Source organism: Miniopterus natalensis, chromosome 4, assembly GCF_054644295.1.
Source record: "Miniopterus natalensis isolate mMinNat1 chromosome 4, mMinNat1.hap1, whole genome shotgun sequence".
Taxonomy (NCBI): Eukaryota; Metazoa; Chordata; class Mammalia; order Chiroptera; family Miniopteridae; genus Miniopterus; species Miniopterus natalensis.
Window position 1 is genome coordinate 41,364,688 of NC_142084.1, and position 21,307 is coordinate 41,385,994.

General features: G+C 39.9%; 1 protein-coding gene across 1 annotated transcript in view; it reads right to left on the reverse strand.

The window, feature by feature from the left end:
- NR3C2 (nuclear receptor subfamily 3 group C member 2) overlaps positions 1-21,307 on the reverse strand; it is a 283,104-nt gene that overhangs the window by 139,051 nt on the left and 122,746 nt on the right. Inside the window, exon 4 of the mRNA XM_087816506.1 lies at positions 8,011-8,150. Within this exon, the coding sequence (XP_087672632.1) occupies positions 8,011-8,150 (140 nt within the window). The remainder of the gene's footprint in view (positions 1-8,010; positions 8,151-21,307) is intronic.

The window sequence follows — 21,307 nt, forward strand, 5'->3', positions numbered from 1 at the left end:
ACTGCTCCTTAATAGAAATCAAACTATGTCATTAATACCAATGAGAGAGTTACTTTTAAAATTTCAGGTTATAATTCACATGAAAATAACAGGCATATTAAAAATGCAGTAGCTCATGAACATTTTCTTATCAACAGGTAATCTCCTAAACCAGTCTGTAAGACCATCTTAGGTCAGGTGACTCATCACTGTCTTGGGTCTGGCTGCTAGAAAACGAACCCAGTCAGTGACTGGTCTCTACAAAGGTTTCAGGGCATATATTCTCTATATCACTCCCATACCTGGCTCTGCATCTCTTTCTTGCTCTCATCATCTCTTTGTTGTGTTTTTCATTCCACTGATTTTAAATTTCACTTTAACTCATGTAGAGCTGTTGACTCCTCTGGATTTTTCTCTGGCACAAGATGGGTTGCAAACACAAAATATGGGAAAAAACTTTGAAAAGTACGTACTGTGCTTCTAATTTATACTTTTCAAATATGCTACGGGGAGTGGACCTTAACTTAAAAATTTAAGCTATAAGCAGCTCTCTTTGGATAATACCAACTTACTTTTGGCCCAAATGTCCCTACTTCAAATCATTTTCTAATACATTATTTCAACATATTTTCTACTTCAGAGAAAGTGACAGGAATGAGGGTGAATCCCAACCATATAGTTAGTTATCAATCAATCAACCAACTAATGTCGTATGAGCACCTGTTGCACGCTTGCTATTAGGTCTGCTTCTTAGCAAACTCAATCCCCGGGATGTCACGTTTGGTGGCGGGCAGCCGGCTGGCGAAGGCTCAGTAACGATCAAGGCTTAATGAAGAATAAAGATGAAGCTGGGGTTGAAAATCCTACAGATGCAGTAATGTCTGAACTTCAGCTAAACTAGGATATAACCAGACCAAGTAACTAAGATTTTTCAGTGTGCGACTTGGAGAAGGAAAGAAAGATTATTCACACACACACACACACACACACGCACACACACAATGTTCTAGACTTATGTCCTCTAAGGTTCTAACCTTGTCTCTCTAAATACCTGTTTCTAAGGCAAACACATCTACTTTCATGGATGTGGATTCCAAAATCTTCATTTTCAATCTTGCCTTGCTCTCCAAGCTGCAGAACCACACACTCAACTTCCTGTTAGACACACTCGACTGTCCTGTAGACATTTCAAATGCATTGTCTTAAACCAAACCTCATTTGAATCTCCTTGATCCTGGAAAATGCTTCCCCCCCCCCCCCCCAAAGAACTTATCACCTTTTCATACACTACATAATAGCTCACTTCTGGGCTTAATCTTTCCACCACCCCTCACTAGAATGTAAGGCTCCGCCAGAGCAGGGTCTATTTTATTCACTTGACCTTCACTCAAGATGTCCCTACATCTGCCCAGAATGGCGCCTGGCATTTAGTAGATACTGAATAAATGTTTGCTGGATGAAAGAACCTTTGCTCCCATGCCCCAGAGCTGCTCCCTCTCTAGTCTTCCTAATTTTAGCAAAGACATCAGCAGCTGAGCCTGGAGAATCTTCCTAGATTTTTGCTTCTCTCCCAATCCAGAACTACCAATGATACTTCCCAGACAGTCTTGTTAACTGTCCCCTCCTCTTTTCTATCCTAGGCCATTTCTTCCCCAAATGGCTTAAAACAACTACCAGAGCTGTCCCCGTTCAATGAGCATACCTCCCTGCAGGCAGATATTAAATGCAAACCTGTTTACCATTCTGCTGCATGAAAACATTCAGAGGTTCTGTTTTGCCCAAGAGTCCAGGACCTCGACCCCATCTGCACCTTTGGCCTCCCCTTTTGTCTCCTCACACTGCAAGTTTTCACAGTGGAAGCATGCAGTTGCTTCTGGTGCCCTGTGCAGCCAGCCTGTCCCTAATCCTCTCAGCACTGCCAAGTCTAATCTCTCAGGGTTCAGTTTGGGGCTCAGTTCTTTAAGAAGCCTTCCCTGACCTTCCAGGTTGGCCCAAATGTCATGGTTCTGCATGTTCCCATAGCAACCAACTGAAGGGTTATAAAAAACCTGGGCAATCATTTGCAATGAACACTGAAGACTTATGCGTATGTGGGGAGGAAAGGAGTGTTCGTAAAAATGATAGTTTTAATCTACTGGGTAGGTATTTGTTTAAGCTCTGTGGTAAGCAATTAGAATCAGGTTACCTGGTTCTTAAATTCTGGTAAAGAAAGAAATCCTTAATCTTTCAAGTGTTTTGTGAGAAAAATGTAAGCCAGAACACTCTTTGGTTTCCATCTCTGACTCAGCAGCTTTGTAGCAGTGACAATGGACTTTGATGTCCATTGGCTTCCGGTACATGGCTCATGGGAACACTGAGGGCTGGATCATATCATAAAGTGAAGACATCTATTAATATACATTAAATTATTTCCTTGCTTTATCATTTCCTTAATTTTATATTGCCAGTTACAAAGGGATGGATAGCTATATTTTAATTAGTATACAATACCATCCTGATTTAGCTTTTGTCCACTGAATTGAGCTCTTCCGCATGCAGCACAATTGTGTGGTCTGTCCCCCACACCTCCCACGTGCTCCCACTCCTGCTTGTTTGTCCCGTGATCGCGGGCACACACAGCATTGATAGGACAACTGGGGTATGAGACACTGGGAGACGCTTGCCTCTGGGCCTCTTCAGTTTACTCATTACTTTTAGAAAAGCAAAGAAAACTATTAATCTACCATTATGTTTTTTTAAAAAAAAACATCTTTTGTCAATCTTGAATTTATTTATTTTTTTACCTGTATGCAGTGAACTACATGCAAAAGGAATGAGGTATACGTTCACAAGCTGGTTGTCTTAAAATACTGCCTCTATTTGAGGAACCCACAGAATAATCTACAAATGTATCTTTTAAAGCAATTTCATTTCAGGAAATAGATTTATAAGTCTCTTACTTAAAGGGACATGTCTGAGTAGGAAACCAACATCCTATGAGTTGGCTGACCTTAACAAGCTCTGGCCTCGTTAGCTTAACAGGTCTGCTTACAAACATATAAATCCAGTTGACTTTACATAATAATGAACTCCCTTCTTTTACAGCCTTATAACTCTTCAATGATTTGTGGTAGCTGTGTCTTCCAGACACTGCTTGTATACTGCATATCCAAAAAGGAAATTAGGTTATAAAATAGCGCGCCGAATGTCGTCAGCTCTGTTCACTGAGGGATCACAAAGTAAAATCCACATGAGATGAAGCACAAGGCGATTTACAGCTGGGAGAGACTGAGATAATAAAAACTCAGACTAGAATTACAAATTGGAGATTAGAAGTGAAAGGGCCTGCATAAATTCTGGGGGCAGTTTCATTGCTAATTTACTGATTTCCGGGGGGGGGGGGGGGGGTAGTCATTTAGACTTGATGGTTCTTATACCACACAGGTACATTCATGTGTACATGAAACACTTATTTGGTGGCTACTCAACATGTACTGTCTTCCTAGGTTCTGGAGCTAAGACTGTTCTGCCCTAAAGATATCTAACATAGAAGCTGAAAGTCCAGTTGATGGCTCTCAATATTTTCTCTACTGTGCAGCTCCCAAAGGTGAGGCTGCATATTCAACAGTCCAGTCCGTATTGGAAAATGTGGAGAAGCCCCTCCAGAAAATGTTGACAGACCCTCCATTCCCCCCACTCCCGCACACACCCTCTGAGAACTTTGAGAACTGCAAGTTTAGAAGGATCTTTATAACCTCAAAGTGGGGATCTATGGACAAAATAACATATTACAGGAAAAATGAAGATCTGATGGGAAAAAAATGAAGGGCTTACAAATGAAGACCCAACAGTGCAATGTTATTGTATCATTTATAGGATCTCTCTTAACAGACATGACCAGAAAACTGTAGCATTTTGTTCTTAGAAAAATAATAAAAATCTAATACTTTGAATCCACTTTGTGATTTATAAAATCTGCCCAAACACTTTGTTTTCATGTAATTTTTCACAGCCACATTAAGATAGGGAAATACTACTTTTTCCCATTTATATACAAAGAAACAGAGACCCAGATAAATTAAATAATTTGTCTTAATCTCACACCTAGTGAGTGGCAGGGCCGGAAATTAAAACTAAGTCTTCTGACCCTAGAGCCAGTCCAGTTTCTACCACAAGGGAGAAACCAATAAAAAGCATATATAAATGCTTTTTTTACCCTCAGATAAAAAGGTCCTGACAAAACTTCAAGGCAAATAAGTAGGTCAAATTTTAAAAAGAAATTACAAACTTCCGTTTGTAAGGTACAATTATATGGCTCTTAACTGACACTACTGGCAAATGTATTCTGGTGAGGCTTCTGAGTGTTTTTATATTAAATGCTTAATAAGAAAAAACTAAGCATACTTATACATCCCATCAAACAGAACAAAGAACATAATTTACACTTTAAAAAACTGATTTGCAGTTTCCATACTCAGTCATCACTATGGCTATAACCAAGCTTTATAGTGCTGCGCTTGGGCATAAGGCCTTAAGCCAAAACACTCAGAGCTCTGACTATGATGTTTTCCCTCCCGTCTCCTCTCCAGTGGTCATTTCAGGTTCTGCCCTTGGTGGTGTTAGTTCCTCTGGGCTTCAACCAACTCCCCTCATCTCAGCTCCCTGTCCCTGCTGCTCCTTAGAATTCCTTGCAATAGAAGGAGGAGCTCCAGGTTAAGGGAAACCAGAAAACAAACAGTAAATATTTAAACGTAAAACACATACACAGGTTTATATATATGTATGTACACATACACACATACACTCATGCACCCACAGTAAGGGTACCAAATTGTGTCTTTTCAGTGTTTACATTTCTTTCATTACCATTAAATAGGTATGAACAGATGACATATAGGGTAGCATTTTCATGGACTTGAGAATTATGGAAAAAACAGATTATGAGATTTGGAGTCGTGAAACTTTAGGTTGAGTCTAGGTTTAGAGTCATAAGACTTCAAGATGGGTCTAAGTTTGGTCTTATGATTCTGAACAGATTAGCTGATTGGGTCTCATACCAAAAGTCTTCATCTGTAAAAGGGGAATAAACATAATATCCATAGACCATGCTTTTGTGAAACTCAAACTATATAAAGTGTTAAAAATAATTTATTATTAAATCACAAAGGTAGCTGTGTTTCTCACACATTTATTTATTTTTTAAAATATATCTTTATTGATTTTAAAGAGAGAAAAGGAGAGGGAGAGAGAGAGATAGAAACATCAATGATGAGAGAGTCATTGATCGGCTGCCTCCTGCATGCCCCTGACTGGGGATTGAGCCCGCAACCCGGGCATGTGCCCTGACCGGGAATCGAACCTCGATCGCCTAGATCCTAGGCTGACGCTCAACCACTGAGCCACGCCTGGCTGAGCTGTTTCTCACATATTTGTTCTCTCTCTCACAAACACACAGGCAAACAAAATAAAACAGTAAACTAATAGAAACTACAAACACAAGTAGGCCATTACTCTCATGAAGTTCATATTTAAAATTTACAGCCTTGTTTTATTCATGTAAGCACTGAAATTCTCATTGCCAAACAAATAGAAAATAAACTATATTAGTAAAAGCCTTAAAAGGCACTCATCATGTTTCATTCTCCATTACTGATCAGCTTTCCAATGAAGGAAAATCATGGACAATTAGGTTTTTCCATATTTATTTATACCTCAATACAAAAACAATTCTTCCTTCACCTACTTCCATAGAAACTACTTAAAACAGCAAAAATTAAGCCAAAACTTCTAGAAAACCTTTTGCTTTAGAAGCAGAGAAGGGCAGGTTCTGTAAATAGTGGAAACTGGGGTTCTGATATGAAGATCAGCCCGTAGGTATTGTAGCACCGAGCCTCCCGCTGACCACCTCCAAATGCCCCTCTTAAACCGATTTTTACATATCACCTAATATATTCTGCTCACTGACTAGTGAGCCTAGGAGGGCAGTTCTTAAGCTGGAAGGTATGGTGGAATTAAGAAGGTACCAGGGGTAAATGTCACCTATTTATCTTCTACTGAGCTAGTCCTATAGTTAAGAAAAGAGAGAAAGGCAGAGGGAAGCCTGCAAAAACAAACTAATTTCAGTATTGTACGAATTAACTCTTCCCATTTCCTGAAATCAGCCTTCTGATAACAGAACCCACCTTTTCCTAAGAGAAATATCCTTCCCACACTCTGTCTAGGAAGTTCAAGTTGGCTGACTCCAGCTAGGACTAGCCTGTCAGATCACTATATTTCCCAGCCACAGTGATTGGGGGGGGGGGGGGGGGGGGAGGCCATGTAAGTTAAGTTTAGTCCTAGTTAAATTCAATGGGTGGCTTTTATAAAAACTGCTGGGAACAGAAAACCTCCTTTTGATGGCAGCCTGCTGGCGGTCTCACCATGAGAGAACTTGCACGACAACTGAGCAAGAGCAAAGTCAAGCGACGGAGAGAATGGGATTGAGTTTGATGAACTAGCTGAAGACCATGGCCTGCCTGGAGCCAGGCCTACACTAGGACTTTCTGGTTGTGCAGGCCAATGAATTGCCACTGGTGCTTAAGCCAGTCTGTGTTGAATTTTCTGTCACTTGTTACCAAGAGCCCATATAAGGAGAAATAAATATGGAACCCCTACTACCAACTCAGTGCTGGGTTTGGGGACTATTAAATACTTAATAGTGTAAATAACGTAAAATCATATAATATCAATTCAATAATGCAAAAACAATCCCAGAAGCAAAGAAGTAATTAATCGGTCAGCTTTTTCATCCCAGAACTAAGGATATTACCTTGCGGTCTCCAGAAAAACACAGGTAAAACATTTCAGTCATTTATGCTTAAGTCTCCAAAGCACCAATTTCTCCCTCAGAAAACTACCCTGAGAAATAAACCTACAGGAGTCTTCATGTTGAACTCCTTAGTGAAAATAAGTGTCGATTACACAGTAACACTTTTACTAATAGGAAAAATTCTATACTTTGACCACTCAGAGTAGTCAACATTAATAAAACCATCTGGCCTAAGTCTGATGTTAATTAATTGCTTGTAAGCGAGGGTGAGGAAAGCAAAAATAAATTAAAAGACTGATTCTCCTTAGGAAGTACAATCACTTGGAGGGAAGAAAAACTGAGCTTAAAAGATAATCTCAAATTTTTCACTTAATTAGCCATTTGGAAGCCTTCAGGAGGAATAAAGGTAGGACTCAAACGGGGACCTGGACTCTGAAGTAACTGTGAAATGAAATCATTCTGCATAGAACACAACTTAAATTACAGAAGCGATCCCGAGATTAATGTTTTAATTTGCTATAAACACATGTATTTATACAGCTGACCCTTGAATGACAGGATTTGAACTGCATGGGTTCACTTATATCTGGACTCTTTGTTTTCCCAATAAATATTTTCTCTTCCTTATGATTCTTTAATAACGTCTTCTTTCGTCTAGTTTAATGCACTGTAAAAATGCAGTATGCAATACATATAACATAAAAAACATGTGTTAACTGACACATTTTTATGTTACTGGTAAGGCTTCAGATCAACAGTAGGCTATTCGTAGTAAAGTTTTGGGGAGTCAAAAGCAAAACAGATTTTCAACTGCTCAGGGGGTTGGGGCCCCAATCCCCATGTTCTTCAAGAGTCAACTGTACAAAAATGCAGAAAAGGCAGAAATGAGGTATCTTGTGTGTTCCTACTAAAAATGCTCTTTCAGATTATACAAATTAAATTTATATGACATAGAATTATTTTTCTAAGTCTCACTGAAAAACAGACTGAGACAAACAACAAGAACAAAAATTCTTTATGACTGGTTGGTTTCAGTGGACAATTTCAAATTATGCCCATTCAATACTGCTTAGTGGAAAACCTTCATGTGGATTTTAGAGAAGGCATTATTACTATGTATCACTGACAGAGTACATCAGAAAGGTCTTTTGAATTATTTCCCAATAATGCTATAGAGTTTACTGTGCAAGCAGAGCACACAGGAGGGGGAAATGTGTAAAAGGAGCACCCACATGAACATTTACCTTCCACTGCTCTCTTGAAGAACACCTTGCAGCTGCCGCAGGTCACTACCCCGTAGTGACAACCTGAAGCTTCATCCCCACACACCAAACATATTTTGGAAGGTCTTGAGGATCCAGTAGAAACACTTCGTAAAGTAGAGCTGAGGAGAGAAATAAAGATTTAGGTAACAATACTGTAATGGCACAGTTGATAGGCTGTATAGCTCAATAATTTCCATAGGCCACAGTTCCATAAATGAGTTCAGTACGCACGGGGCACACACTGGGACTTAGCCAATGAAGGAAAGCTCTATTCGTGGAGTCATGCTCTCAATCATTCTGTAGAGCAAAGCCTCTTTTCAGGATCGAGAAATAAATAACCACATATAAACTGCTTTCTTCCTTTTCCTGTTTTTGAGGAAGTTTACCAAAAATTTACATTCAAGGTGGGCAGGGAGAAGAATCTTGAACCGAGTCATCATGGAAGTATTTTTGGCATCAAAGAACTATTATAATACTTCTCAACTCTCTTCACCCAGACTCACGTTATATATCTATTATGCTAGATTAAAAAACAAAAACACCCCTCCTCTTTCAAAAACAATCCACTAAAATTAAAAAAATTATTGCTTCTACCACTAGTGATTTCACCCCTCCCTTTAAGCCCTGCATTTTTCCATGTCACCTTACATAGGTATGTCTGAATTACTCCATTCTGCTTACTAATTCAAAGGGACACTGTCAGTAATTTTTTTAAAAGCCATACATCATAAATATCTCAGGTATTTTTCATGGTAAGAAGTGAAGAATTCTGGGCAATAGTTTTTAGGGGCAAATTTAACCCTTTAAGCAGCAATCCATATGAATACATTTTAAAAGGAATCATCTCAAGATGTATACTATATTACTGTATTAGTTAATGGCACAGTCTGAACAAAACGTCTTCAATTCGTATTAGAATCATAGTTCTGGGACAGTTTAGACGTGTGCTGAGTAGGCAGAGAAGCTAATTTTTGTCATGCACAGTTAGCAGATGTCTATTGAAAATCTATATAGCCACAGGTCCCGTGCAAACTACTGAGAAAATAAATACATTAAAAAACAAAACAAGCCCAGTGTCCTCCAAGTTAGTGGGGACGTGAAGCAGTAGGCAGTGCCACCGTGTGCGGTAAACACGGTGGCACGTGCGTGGCTCAGCCTCCAGGCCGGAAGGGTGGGAACAGACGGGTCAGAGAGCATTTCCGGAAAGGTGACATCAGCCCTGAGCTCCAGAGCAGGGCCCGATGACAGCCAGCCCAGGAGAGCGCAGAGGAAGCAGTAAATGCGGCGGCTCCGAGACCTAGCTGGATGTGCCCGGAGAACTCCAGGTGGACTGTCACGTCACCGCCTCCACCTTCCTGTTAGGACTTTCGTGTCCATGCGACCCAGCAAGGCGTGGGGCTTATAAAAACACCACAAAGAAAACATACCAGGAGGCTAGAATGGCTGGGAGTGGTTGCGATGCAGTGATGATTTCTGTTTTTCAGACTAGCAGAAAATGTGACAATATTGCTGTGATAATTAAAAAAACAACAACAACAATTTTAAATGTTTCAACTCCACTCTCACCAGAAGCGGATGAAGGAACATGCTACTCGGCCTCTCAGAGCACCGTAGCATGACTGGCTTTCTAGAAAATGGCTTTTTAAATCAGAGGCTGAAACAATGTTCTCCAAAGTTGTTTCTCCTTCTGAGAAAAGAGCTCTGTATTATTTTTATTACTGTCCTTTGACTTCTTTATGGCATTCAAAACATTCCATTTCAGCACCAGTAACTTCTTCAGCCTGTCGGCCAATAAAACTCAGTCCACACTCGGCATGTCGGACTCTCTTACGTTTCACAGGAAAATACGACTTTGTAAACGTTCAGAGCGTAAGTTAAAATCAGCATTAAAGTGTAATTAATTGTTTTCTTCACCGCTATCAGCGTGCATGGGGTTTGTAGTTAACATTTTTGTGATCCTTGGTTTTGGTCCCGATACCTAAACCCCTTCCCTTTAGTCTTTGGAACTCTCCTTTTCTGGTCAAACTCACTTTCTTGGTGATCTAGTCTCAGCTCTAAATATCATCAATACGCCAGGGACTTCCAAATACTTATCACCAGAACTGGAGACTCATTTATGCACCTGCCTGTTTGACGTGTTCATTTGAGTGTCCGATGTGTGCCTCAAACTTATGTCGACTTTGCTGACCTTTCCCTGCCTCCAGACCTGATCCTCCCACAGATTTGCTCAACTCAGTCAATGGGCTGAATCATGTCCTCTCCCAAATTCCTGTCTTGGATGTCCCAGACCCTAGGAACTCAGAATGTCACCTGTTTGGGGAATAGGGTCATAACAGATATAATTAATTAATGATAATTAGTTAATTAATGAATGAGGTCATTTTGGAGTAAGATGGGCCCCTAATCCAATGTGACCAGTGTCTTTATTAGAAAGGGACAATTGGGACACACATGCACAGGGAGAATGCCACGTGAAGGTGAAGGCAGAGATGAAGTCCAGGAGGATTTTGCAAGCCAAGGCAGGCCAAAGATTGCCAGCAACACCAGGAGTGAGGAGAGAGGCACAGGACAGATTTTCCATCATAGCCTTCAGAAGGAACCAACACATTAACCTTGGACTTCTAGACTCTATAACTATAGAATAATGAATCTCTGTTGTTTAAGCCAGTCAGTTTAGATTGTGGTGCTTTGTTACACAGCCCTAGCAAACTAATACAGCAACTTGGACTCATCCCTGACTCTCCTTTCTCTCACAATGCACATCCAATCTGTTAAATTTAACTCACTTTACTCTCAGAATGCATTCAGATGAAGATCTCTTCTCACAGCAACCCCTGGGGCTACTCTAGTCCAAGCTATCAATACCTCTTACTTGGGATTTGCAAGAGCCTCTCAGCAACTCTCCTTGTTTCTCCTTGCCCTTTCCTTCCCCTGGAGCCAGAATAAACCTTACTCACTCCTTTGCTCAAAACCATCCAAGGGCTTTCCCTCACACTCAGAGTAGAAGTCACAGTCATCCCTATGACCACAGGGCTACAATCTGGCCCCTGAGATGTCGCTAACCTCTTTCACTTGTGTATTGCAGTTTTAGCAACAGTGGTCTCAGTGCTAGCCCTCAAACACACCACAGGGCCTTGGCACTTACAGATTCCCCTTCACTAATATCTACATAGCCCCTTCTCTCATCTCCTTCAGGGCTTCATCAGAACATCACTTTACCAGTCAGGTCGCCTCTGACCACTCTGCTGAAAAGACTCCTTCCTCAGAACTCCCTCTTCCCCTCTCTGCTTTAGTTTTCTTTCTGGAGCACATCACCATCTAACATTTTGCCTATTTTACTTCTTTAGTCTGTTTATTCTGTACCTCATCCACACAAGAAAGGAAAATCAATAGGGGCCAGGATTTTCTTCAGTGTTACTCAGCACTGTGCATGGAACTGTGCCTGGTACACAACAGGCACCCAACTGACACCTGAATAAGTGGGTGATTTCTGCCCAGTGGCATTTTCACAGTAGTCATCGTGAAACCCGCCACGTCATTAATTCCAAAGGCCTACTGCCTTCCTTACATAAAGAAATGGGATTTGTTTTTAACGGTCTGGAGAGTGAAAAGTATGAAGTAGAAGCAAATTAAGAGAAACTGAAGAGAAAGTCTAGTGTTAAAAAAAACATATGAAATCCAAATTAAAGCAATATATTTGTTTAATTATAAAATTAAACCAAACATGTATTATTTTTCCTTCTTGTCACCAACATCGTTCAATGACAAAAGAGCAAATTTGCTTCTAACTGCCTTTCAGCAGCTGTCTCCATCTTCAGTTTCTGGAACATGGGGTTGGGCTCATTCTTCTAACAACACCTCCTCTATTTTTCAGGCTATTATTTTCTTGATCACCAATATAGATTTTCTTGGGAGTTCTACCTTTGGCCATCTTTTTTCTATACTCTGTCCCGTAATGATCTCATCCACCACTCAGCTCAAACATTTCTCTTGGTGACTGACTTTCCAAATCTTTATACCCAGTGCCAACCTCTCCTCCACGTTCCAATTTCCAGTTTTCACTTCCTTTACATAATCTCTCTGCTCTATGTTTTATCAGCTTCCAGAAGGTTACTGCCATCTGCTAGTCACCAAGGTTCAAACCTTACACCCCTACTTAACTATCAAATCTAATCAGTCTCCAAGTCCCTTGAGGTCCAGCCTTGTACACTCTCACGTTGCTCTTCTCTCCACTGCTGGTAACACTGCTTCAGTCTCGTCACTTCTCGTCAGTTTCCTAGCCCCAGACTCTTCCCCCTCCACTCCACAGCGGCTGAGAAATAAATTCCTGTTAGAGAGTTTTGACTCTATTACTTCCCAGCACAGAAATCTTCAGTCGGCCCCACCCGATTCCACCACAGGATAACCCTGGTAGCACAATTAGGTCCCCTCCCCAATCAGCTTTCTCCTGCAGGTCCTCTCCTACTGCCTGACCTTGTGCTCACCACACCCCAACGTCCCTGTCAAGGTGTGAATGCTGCCACAGATACACAACCCAGCATCACCTGCCCCTCGCTTGCACTCCTGGAAACCCTTCCCCTCCTTCTAACATTCTCCCCTCAGGAAGCACCACTGTCCTGTCTCCTGACGCATTTGGGCACCTGGCTAATGCCTCCCCTTCAGCAGTCAGCACTTCTGCCCTTACGTTAGTGACCTGGGCACTTATCCTAATCCCTGGAGGGCAGAAACCATGTCCCATGCATCTCTGTGCTCTCTGCTGCCATTATCACAGTGTTGGTGCTATTTATTGAATGGATGAAACTGCACTCCTAATCTCATTACAGTAGAACATACATTTCCAAAAGGCAATTTTACAGAAGGTCAATTAATGAGGCCAAGGTTACAGGTTCAATTCCCATACGGTTCATTTAGCTTTGCACAAAGGAATTAAAAGATAAATAAATCCAGGGACAGAGACTATTCTCAAAAGCTCAACCAGCTGTCTCACAGACATATGTATTATTATCACAAAAGACAGTCCACAGTGTGTGGGTGGGTCAGGACAAACCCAGTTTCTACTGACACCCTATCACGTGGTTCTCTTTGAAATTGAAAGATGGTATGGTTGGGAGGCTATATAGCCAGTTTTAAGAAATATATTAGTACATTTTATAAGGAGGGGAGGGGTAGGAGGTAGAGTAGGAAAGGAGGGCAGATCTTGAACTCACTTTTTAGACACCAAGTGTTACCAAAATATGAAGCTTAGTTTGTGATGTTGTATGTCAAAATTCACCAGTATAGTATAATCTACTAAGCATCTACATAGGATGTGAGGCCCAAACTGTGGGGCCAAACCTGCAGCGGCAAAATTGGGAAAACGGACTCAGTAAGGAGTCCTGGGTTCTAGTTCTAGCTTAGCACTACCAAGTGAAAAGTTAGCAAAACCACCTCTTTGGTCCATAATTCTCAGCCTAACAAGGTTGAATATATGATCTCTAAGATCCTTTTCAAGACATCTCTTTAAGGTAAAGACAGATACAAAAGATAAATGGGACAGTTAGTCCTGATCAAGTTTTATCAAAACTGAATTTCAAGCTAAAATTAAAGACAATGTATTATATACTATAAATAACCATTATTATTTAATCTCTCTCAAGCATAAAAAATCTACATGTAAACACTTATTCTTTCTAGAAGAGCTAATCATATGACACTTAAAATTTTTTCTTGCATTTATATGATTGTCTATGTTGATTTGGGTAGGGGATATACTAGCTAATCATCAAAACATATTGGGCTATCTTTCCCCAAAAAATGGTTAGATGCTTAGGGGAAGCAATAAGAAGCTGTACAAGGAAAAGTCATTTATACTGATCAAAAAATGGATACTGGCTCACTGAGAATCTACAATGTACCATGTTATTCCAGGAATTACCATATTAAAACTATCCTTCCCCATCTTTACAACAATTATATAACAATACAGTAATGGACTGATTCACTATTCAGTGACCAGAAATTCTTCATATGAAAGAATACTCAGTCTCATTTTTTAAACTCAATATGATTCAAACAAACCTATCTTTTGCTCTATCACTCACTCAGATATATGCTTCTACAATCACCCCCAGCTGCTAAGAAGTTTTTATCCATGTGTAATCATTTTAAACATTCATTCAGCTAGCTAGAGCAATGAGAATTTGGAGGAATGACAAACAATACTTCAGCAAACATCCTTCCATACTGATCTGAACATACCGGTATGGTTAAATCATTCATTAATTAAGCTGTTCATTGAAAGCCTACTAGGGCCCCACTGTTCTAGGCAGTGGGATGAACAACCAAGAGAAAGGCCCCATTCCTGTGAAGTCTCTACTGTAGTAGGAGAGATACACAGCACAGAAGGAAGCATGTGATCTCAGAGAGTGGTAAGGGCCCCGAAGGCAATGACAGAGGCTGAGACTGTATGAGGTGGTGGGCAATAGGAGTCTTCAGAAAGGCAGCCTGAGCAGGCCTCTTCGGGGGAGACTGAAGTGACAAAGTAGCGAGCCATGTAAAGATGCCAAAGGAAGGAGCAAGGGCAAAGTCCCTGAATGAATGTGACGCGTTCCCCAGACAGAAATGAGGGCAATGAGGCTGAGACGAAGTTGACGAGAAGGAAGGGGACCTGGGAAGTGGTAGAACGTGAGGCCCAAGATGAAGGCGGAGATGGACCACATGGGTCTTGAAGGCTACGGTAATGAGTCAGAATGCCATGCTAAGTGCCATCAGGAGTAATGTGAATATTAAAATGTTTTCAGCAGGAGGGAAACATGATCTGATTGACATTTTAAAAATCTTACTTTGGCTGTTGCATGGAGAATGGACTGTAAGAGTGGGTGATGTTGGAAGTGGGGCGATGAGCCGAGAGGTTCCTGCAGTTATCCAGGCAGGAGATGATAATGGCTTGGATTAGGCTTTAAGTAGCAACGACTGTGAGAAGTGGCTACAGTAGGAATAGTTTTTCTTTTTTCTTTTTAAGTAGATAGCACTGAGAAGACTTGCAGAAAATTTATTGGTAGTGCTATTAATTAATATGTAAAATTGGGGTGAAGTGCAGGTTGGGAATTAGAGAGAGTCTGTTTTGAACTTGATAGTGGTAGAACAGTATTGCTACTATATGTTCCTATTTTTGTAAATAATATAATAACCATAATATTAAATTACAGCCTACCCACCCATAGGAAACACTGGGAGCAATATATATCAGTTCTACTTAAACTTTCTGGGCCAGTTTCCTCATCAGTAGTGATAACAAAGGCCATATCATACAGAGTTGTTATAGATTAAATTACTCAATTTTTATAAGACCGCTTAGAACAGTGTCTAACATATATTAAGTATCCTTTAAATTATGGCCATTATTAGTTAGTATTACTATTGGATCTGTAATTCTTAATGACTGTAATAATAGTGGAACTACAGATAATGCTACCTTTCCATATAATATTTTCTGTACTGCTTTTAGTTTGTATGAGCATGTATAACATTAGTAAGCCGCAGAAGTAAAGGTCTTTAAAAATACACTATGAAGTACACTATGAATGGTACTTCAATAGCCATAGTGTTTATTTACTGTGCAGGCAGTGTTTTGTGTGCATATAGATTTGAGCATTTCTGGTAAGATTTCTGGTTCCTCTGGTGTCTGCAGTATGTAAGTTGGCAACAGCTACATTAGATCATTAGATAAATACCTCTTGAGATTCAAATGGATACTCTTTTATATAAAGAACACTAAATCTAACATACGAATTTGGAGAAAATTCAATATAAAAAAATTGCATGAACATAAACCAACCTTTAACAACTGGTTTACTAAAATTCTTATTTTTACCCACACATAAATTTAAAAAAAAAAACTTTTTGCTGACTCTTTCCTTTTGTTTTGATAAGGTTAACTATGTGACTCAAAATACATGCTTAGATATCTCAGTCTATTGTTCCCATTATTTAGGTGGAATATTTGGGAGTGATTTTTGTGGAGTATTTTCTTTCATGGTGTCATCTTGGGTGATCAGTGAATCATTAATGTTTTGGAGGATAAATCCTTATCAATAAGAATCATCATTTCAAACCCAATTAACAGTGCACCACAGATAGGAATTAAAGAATTGGTACCCATTTTACAATCTTAGCAGTATGAGTAAAGTTATAACTAAAGTTATCGGATACAGAAAATTCAAGGACATAACTGGCTTGGAAAATATAATTTAAAGTACAGCAATGGCTGATTACTCTTTTCCAATTTACTTTCTTTGTTTGCTTTCACAACAGTTTATACCATTAATAATATTTATTAAAGTGGCTCTGTTTAATGAGGTATGCATTTTCTACACTCTAAATTTCATTTAAATGAATGCGATTTGACCATCAAGGACTCAAAGTTATAATTAAGAAAGCATAGCTTCAGCTCAGCAGATAAAGTAGCCTGACACAGGTCTAAAGGGGAAAAAAAAGGGAACAATATTTTGGATCATAAGAAAATGAAGCCCACACTAGTACATGTAGAATTCCTTCTTAAAAATAAGGATCTATGTTAGGAGAGTATTCAAGTAACTTTTTCTCCTTAAATACAAGCTATGGCTACACAAATAAGCATTTGATCAAAACATGTTAAATCTATTTTTTGGGAAAACATGCAAAAGACATTGAAATCTAAATGTATTTTCTAACAAAACAAGACAACTAAGTACCACTGAATTGGGCCACCACAGAGAAACATGTTCAACAAGAGAGAGGTTGGAATATAACTTATAAGACAGATTATTCTTAGAAAGCAAGGATTCTAGATTTTATTCATGGAACAATGAATGAATGAGCTTACCCAGGGAAAAGTTCAAGTAAGGAGAAAACAAGGTAATAGATGGAAATCTACAGAAAACCAGCATTTCTGCTTAGGCAGGGAAACAAGAACTTACCAGTAAAACCTGAGGAAGAAAAACCAAAGAGGCAGGAAGGAAAGATAATGCAGAGTCTTGGAATCAAAGGGATCAGTGGGAGGTTAACAGTGTCAAATGCCATCAAGAGGACAAGACTTAAGGCTGTAGTCATCACTGGCACTGCTGACCTTAGCAATGGTCATTTTATGCATATATAAGATGCACAGATAAGACATAGTAAAATAAAAAGCCCTCGCCATCTTTTTATTATGGAGTTTCCATATTCAAGAAAGTTGTCATAAAACTATATCTAGTATTACCATTTGAGCATATGCAGAGTCTCTAAAAAGATCTAACGTCAGGTCATCTCCAGAAACCTTTATTGAGCATAATATGGCAATCAGTGGTTGCTAAGACAATGGCCAAATGTGTGCTAAACAAAATGCCTCCACATTCTATTTTGCCTCTGCAATCATTAGCATGTATATAAATACACTCACACATTAGTTAGAGTCCTCTAAGAAGAAATCATGAACTTACCACATCATCTGGGGGTCAGTACTTCATAAACTATGTTTTAAGGATAAATGCTTGCTTGAGTGTTTTTAATTACAGTGACTTTTGCTTTTGAAATGTCCTATATATACTAAGCATGATTTAACTTTCCCCCTGAACATTAATTATCCTTATGTTAAGGTGCAGACATAGATGCTCATATAGATGACATGAGACACTGAGTGTTAACGGGTTCTAGTTCTAGCTATGGACCTTGAACCTGAGCTATTTAGAAGTTACTGATTTCAGCATGTTTTTTGTTTACGTTTTCAAAAAGTTGATGTAAAACATGCTTCATCGTGGCCTTTCTGAGCAACAGAATATGGCTTCTTTCTATCAATTTTGTTAATGAGTCAAAGCTCCAAATAGCTTTTTCCCTGAATGGTTTTTCCTGCATTCCAGAAATGACTTTATTGCCACTGGTGCTGCCCTCTCGCAAACTCAACTATTACTGCTGTTTGCGTGACTCCTACATAAGATCACAGGGGCTTTCGTATCAACTCACACCCTCTGTTCTTCTTGCCTTATGCTAAGGTTGTTCACATAGGATAAAGTGATAGTCTTCATAATTTCAAAAATTTACATGTACTATGTTTAGAGAAGCTCATTCCAAAATTTATAAATTAACGACATCAATGACACTGTCATAGTACTTTTGCCAACATGATACCTACCTACCACATTTACTTCAAATCTAGTTCATTTCTGACTTTGAGTCGAGTTACCATCCCTCAAAATATTAAAAATAGCATCTTAATATGACAAAGTCCTAAAGAATGCTTATAATAAGGGATTAAATAAATTCATTCATTAACATTCCAGTTTCTGAATAATCCATTCTTCACAAAAAATGTGAAAAAAAATCCCAAATATAAACTTATTTTCTTAGGGTTAATTCTATAATTGTGAAATAATATCAGTGCTTTTCTGTCAGTTTAATACTCTGAAATGATCTTTCAATAAAAGTATAAAATAAACTTTCCAGTTCACACATTAGCTCTAAGAGGTAAAAAAACATGTCCCTTTTTAAATGAAATTTTCAAGTTACCCACAGGGTTTTCTTTTCTTTTCAATATGTCTTTATTGATTTGAGAGAGAGAAAAGGAGAGGGAGAGAAAGAGAAGCATCAATGATGAGAGAGTCATTGATCGGCTGCCTCCTGCACGCCCCTGCTGGGGTTCGAGCCCGCAACCCGGGCATGTGCCTTGAGGGGAATTGCACCTCCATCTCCGGGACCACAAGTCGATGGTCAACCGCTGAGCAACACTGGCCAGGGCCACAGGGTTTTCTGAATAGGAGCCTCCAGTCCAACCACACACACAAAATAGCAATGCAGTCCATATCCTGCTTAAAGGCAGCCTGACGCTCTGGGCTCTGGCTGACAGGCGTCACCAAACAGAATGGCTTTGTCAGAGCTGCAAAGGGCTGCTCAGGACAAAGGCCAGCCTCCCAGGGACTCTGGAAATAAGGTGCACACACACCGAAGAGGAAGCACGCAGACTGAAGCACGCAGAAGTCTGCAATGTCAACATGTGCTGCTCTTCAGGAATTTTTCATCAAGAATTCCCTCAGAAGACAGTGGTAGTGGCTTTAAGCGAGAGCAACCAGAGGGCACTAGAGTCAGAAGATTTTTAGATGACTAAGTCTGCAAACAAATTCCGAGGCGCCTCTTCCACCTCACCCCGATATCCTCCGGCAGTGATGAAGCAATGGTGTATGTTCCATCAACAGCTGCCTAAGCTTACCTGCAAGTTCCTACAGAGCTCCCTTTTCAAATTCTCCTGAGAAAGCAGCTTGGAAGGTTAAGTCATAAGAAATACCAGGGTCTGCCATAGCACTTCCAATTCAACAAAATGATCAGTGACTACTCCCTGGGCAATAGCGTGCTACTCGAAGGACGGGGTCGCAGGCCTTCGACACAACTCGGGGTACGGAGGTGTTCTCCCCCCCACCAGACCACGGAGTTCCTTCCATCACCACACTCTCCACCAAATGTGGTTATTGTTATTGTTTCAAAAAGGTTGTTGCTGTCATATACTTCATTCATTTTCTCCTGATCAATTTCAATAGTCCCACTTTTAAGTAAAAATGTTAGTTTTTGAAAAAATGATTTTAATAAACCAAACTATATATTCACTTTCTGAGTTGACATGAATAGAACAGTGAGAGAATCTTGAGTACTTTCTTGGGGTCTTTATTTTTCTTAGGCTTTGAAGTTTGGGATTGTTTCTTTGATTTCCTCCCACTAAAAAAATTTGAAACCTAAGGTTTCAGAAAGGCTGTTCTTTGGCCAGCAAGGACTGTGCGCGCACGTGTGCTAACACACGGCCACCGACTCGGTGCTGCTCCATGCAGCCAGCCCCAGGGACATAAAAATGCAGTACTTATTTCATTAGTTACCATCTTTTTCAGATATCTTGAACCCTACCTTACTCGTAAGAAAAAAATCAAGAAAAAAAATCTATAGAATTCCCACCTCCTTCCCCCTTCTCTTCATCTCTTTATCTTTTCATCTCTGCCCCTTCCTCCTGCTCCAACCCTATTGATCCATATCTTGGCTTTGAGAAAAAAGCTACCACAATGATCAGAGGTGTGGGTATTCCTTATTAGAGCAAACAGTAAAACTATCAAATATTTCATTTAAATGAAAAGGACCATTGAGGTGTTTGCTGGTGGCTTGAGCGGAAGAATGAAGAACTCATCAGGGCCCGCCTTTTGTCCAGCTGGTTCCCGTCCACCCCCTTCCTTCCTCACCCTCTCTCTGTAGCCATTCGGGTCCTAAGGGGTAGGGACAATTCCCTCCAGATCTTTCTCCCAGCGTTTAGGTTGTGTGTTTACGAGCAATAAGCAAGTGCTGAAACACCTGTTTTGTCCCTTCTTTCATTTACTCAGTACCACTCCTGAGCACCTAACACTGTTCCAGGTCTCTGGCCCACATAAACCAACAAAATACACTAAAATCCCTTACAACTGGGGGTCATACTCTAGTGCCAGGCTGGGATGAGGGTAGGAGGACAGAGAAATCCCTAAGGGAAAGTAAAGGAATATTAATATATATTAACTTCTGAAATATTTTATATTTATATTAAGCCTGCTTAAAACAGCCCTTCTACAAAGCAAGAAAAACCAAAATGAAAGCGCTAGATTCAGTTAATTCACTGTAACTTCTGTTTCTTATCAATGAGACAAGAATCACAGAGATTAAAAAGAGTGCTCCCAAGAGGGTTGAATCAGGATTTAGATGCCTACTTTTACTGCTTAGTCCTGTTGTGTGTGTCTGTGTGTGTACATGTACTTATAAAAGACAATGGCTGACTTACACCAAAACAGTCTTTACCATTTCCCCGGCATTCTTAAAAGCAATTACAGAAGCTTTCCTCAAAAGTTTTAAAAATTAAGTTAGGCTTTTGCCTTTGGAATAGATCTGAGAACAGATGAAAAAACATTTCAAAAAAGGCAAATGGCACAGATATCAAAGCAAATACGACATTGTTTAGCAGTCAGAAGTAGTTCCACTGGAGTTTGTAAAAAAAGAAAAAGCTTTCAGTGTACTTATAAATAGTGATGAAAGATGGTGAAGCTGAGGAAGGGCGTTCCTCAGTTTTAATTGCAACAAGGCAAGAAGCGGTGTAGAAGTCGCTTAGATCTAGCTTGCTTCCTGCCACGCACTGTTGCCAGATGAGAAGCCGGACAGCCATCTGATACCACCCGACAACCCACCATCAAATATATGAGAGCCAGGCCTTTCTGTTTCTATTTTATTAGATAGCAATACCTCAGATAAGATTTATTAAGCATCCTATGTTCAATTTCAGTGTCATGAA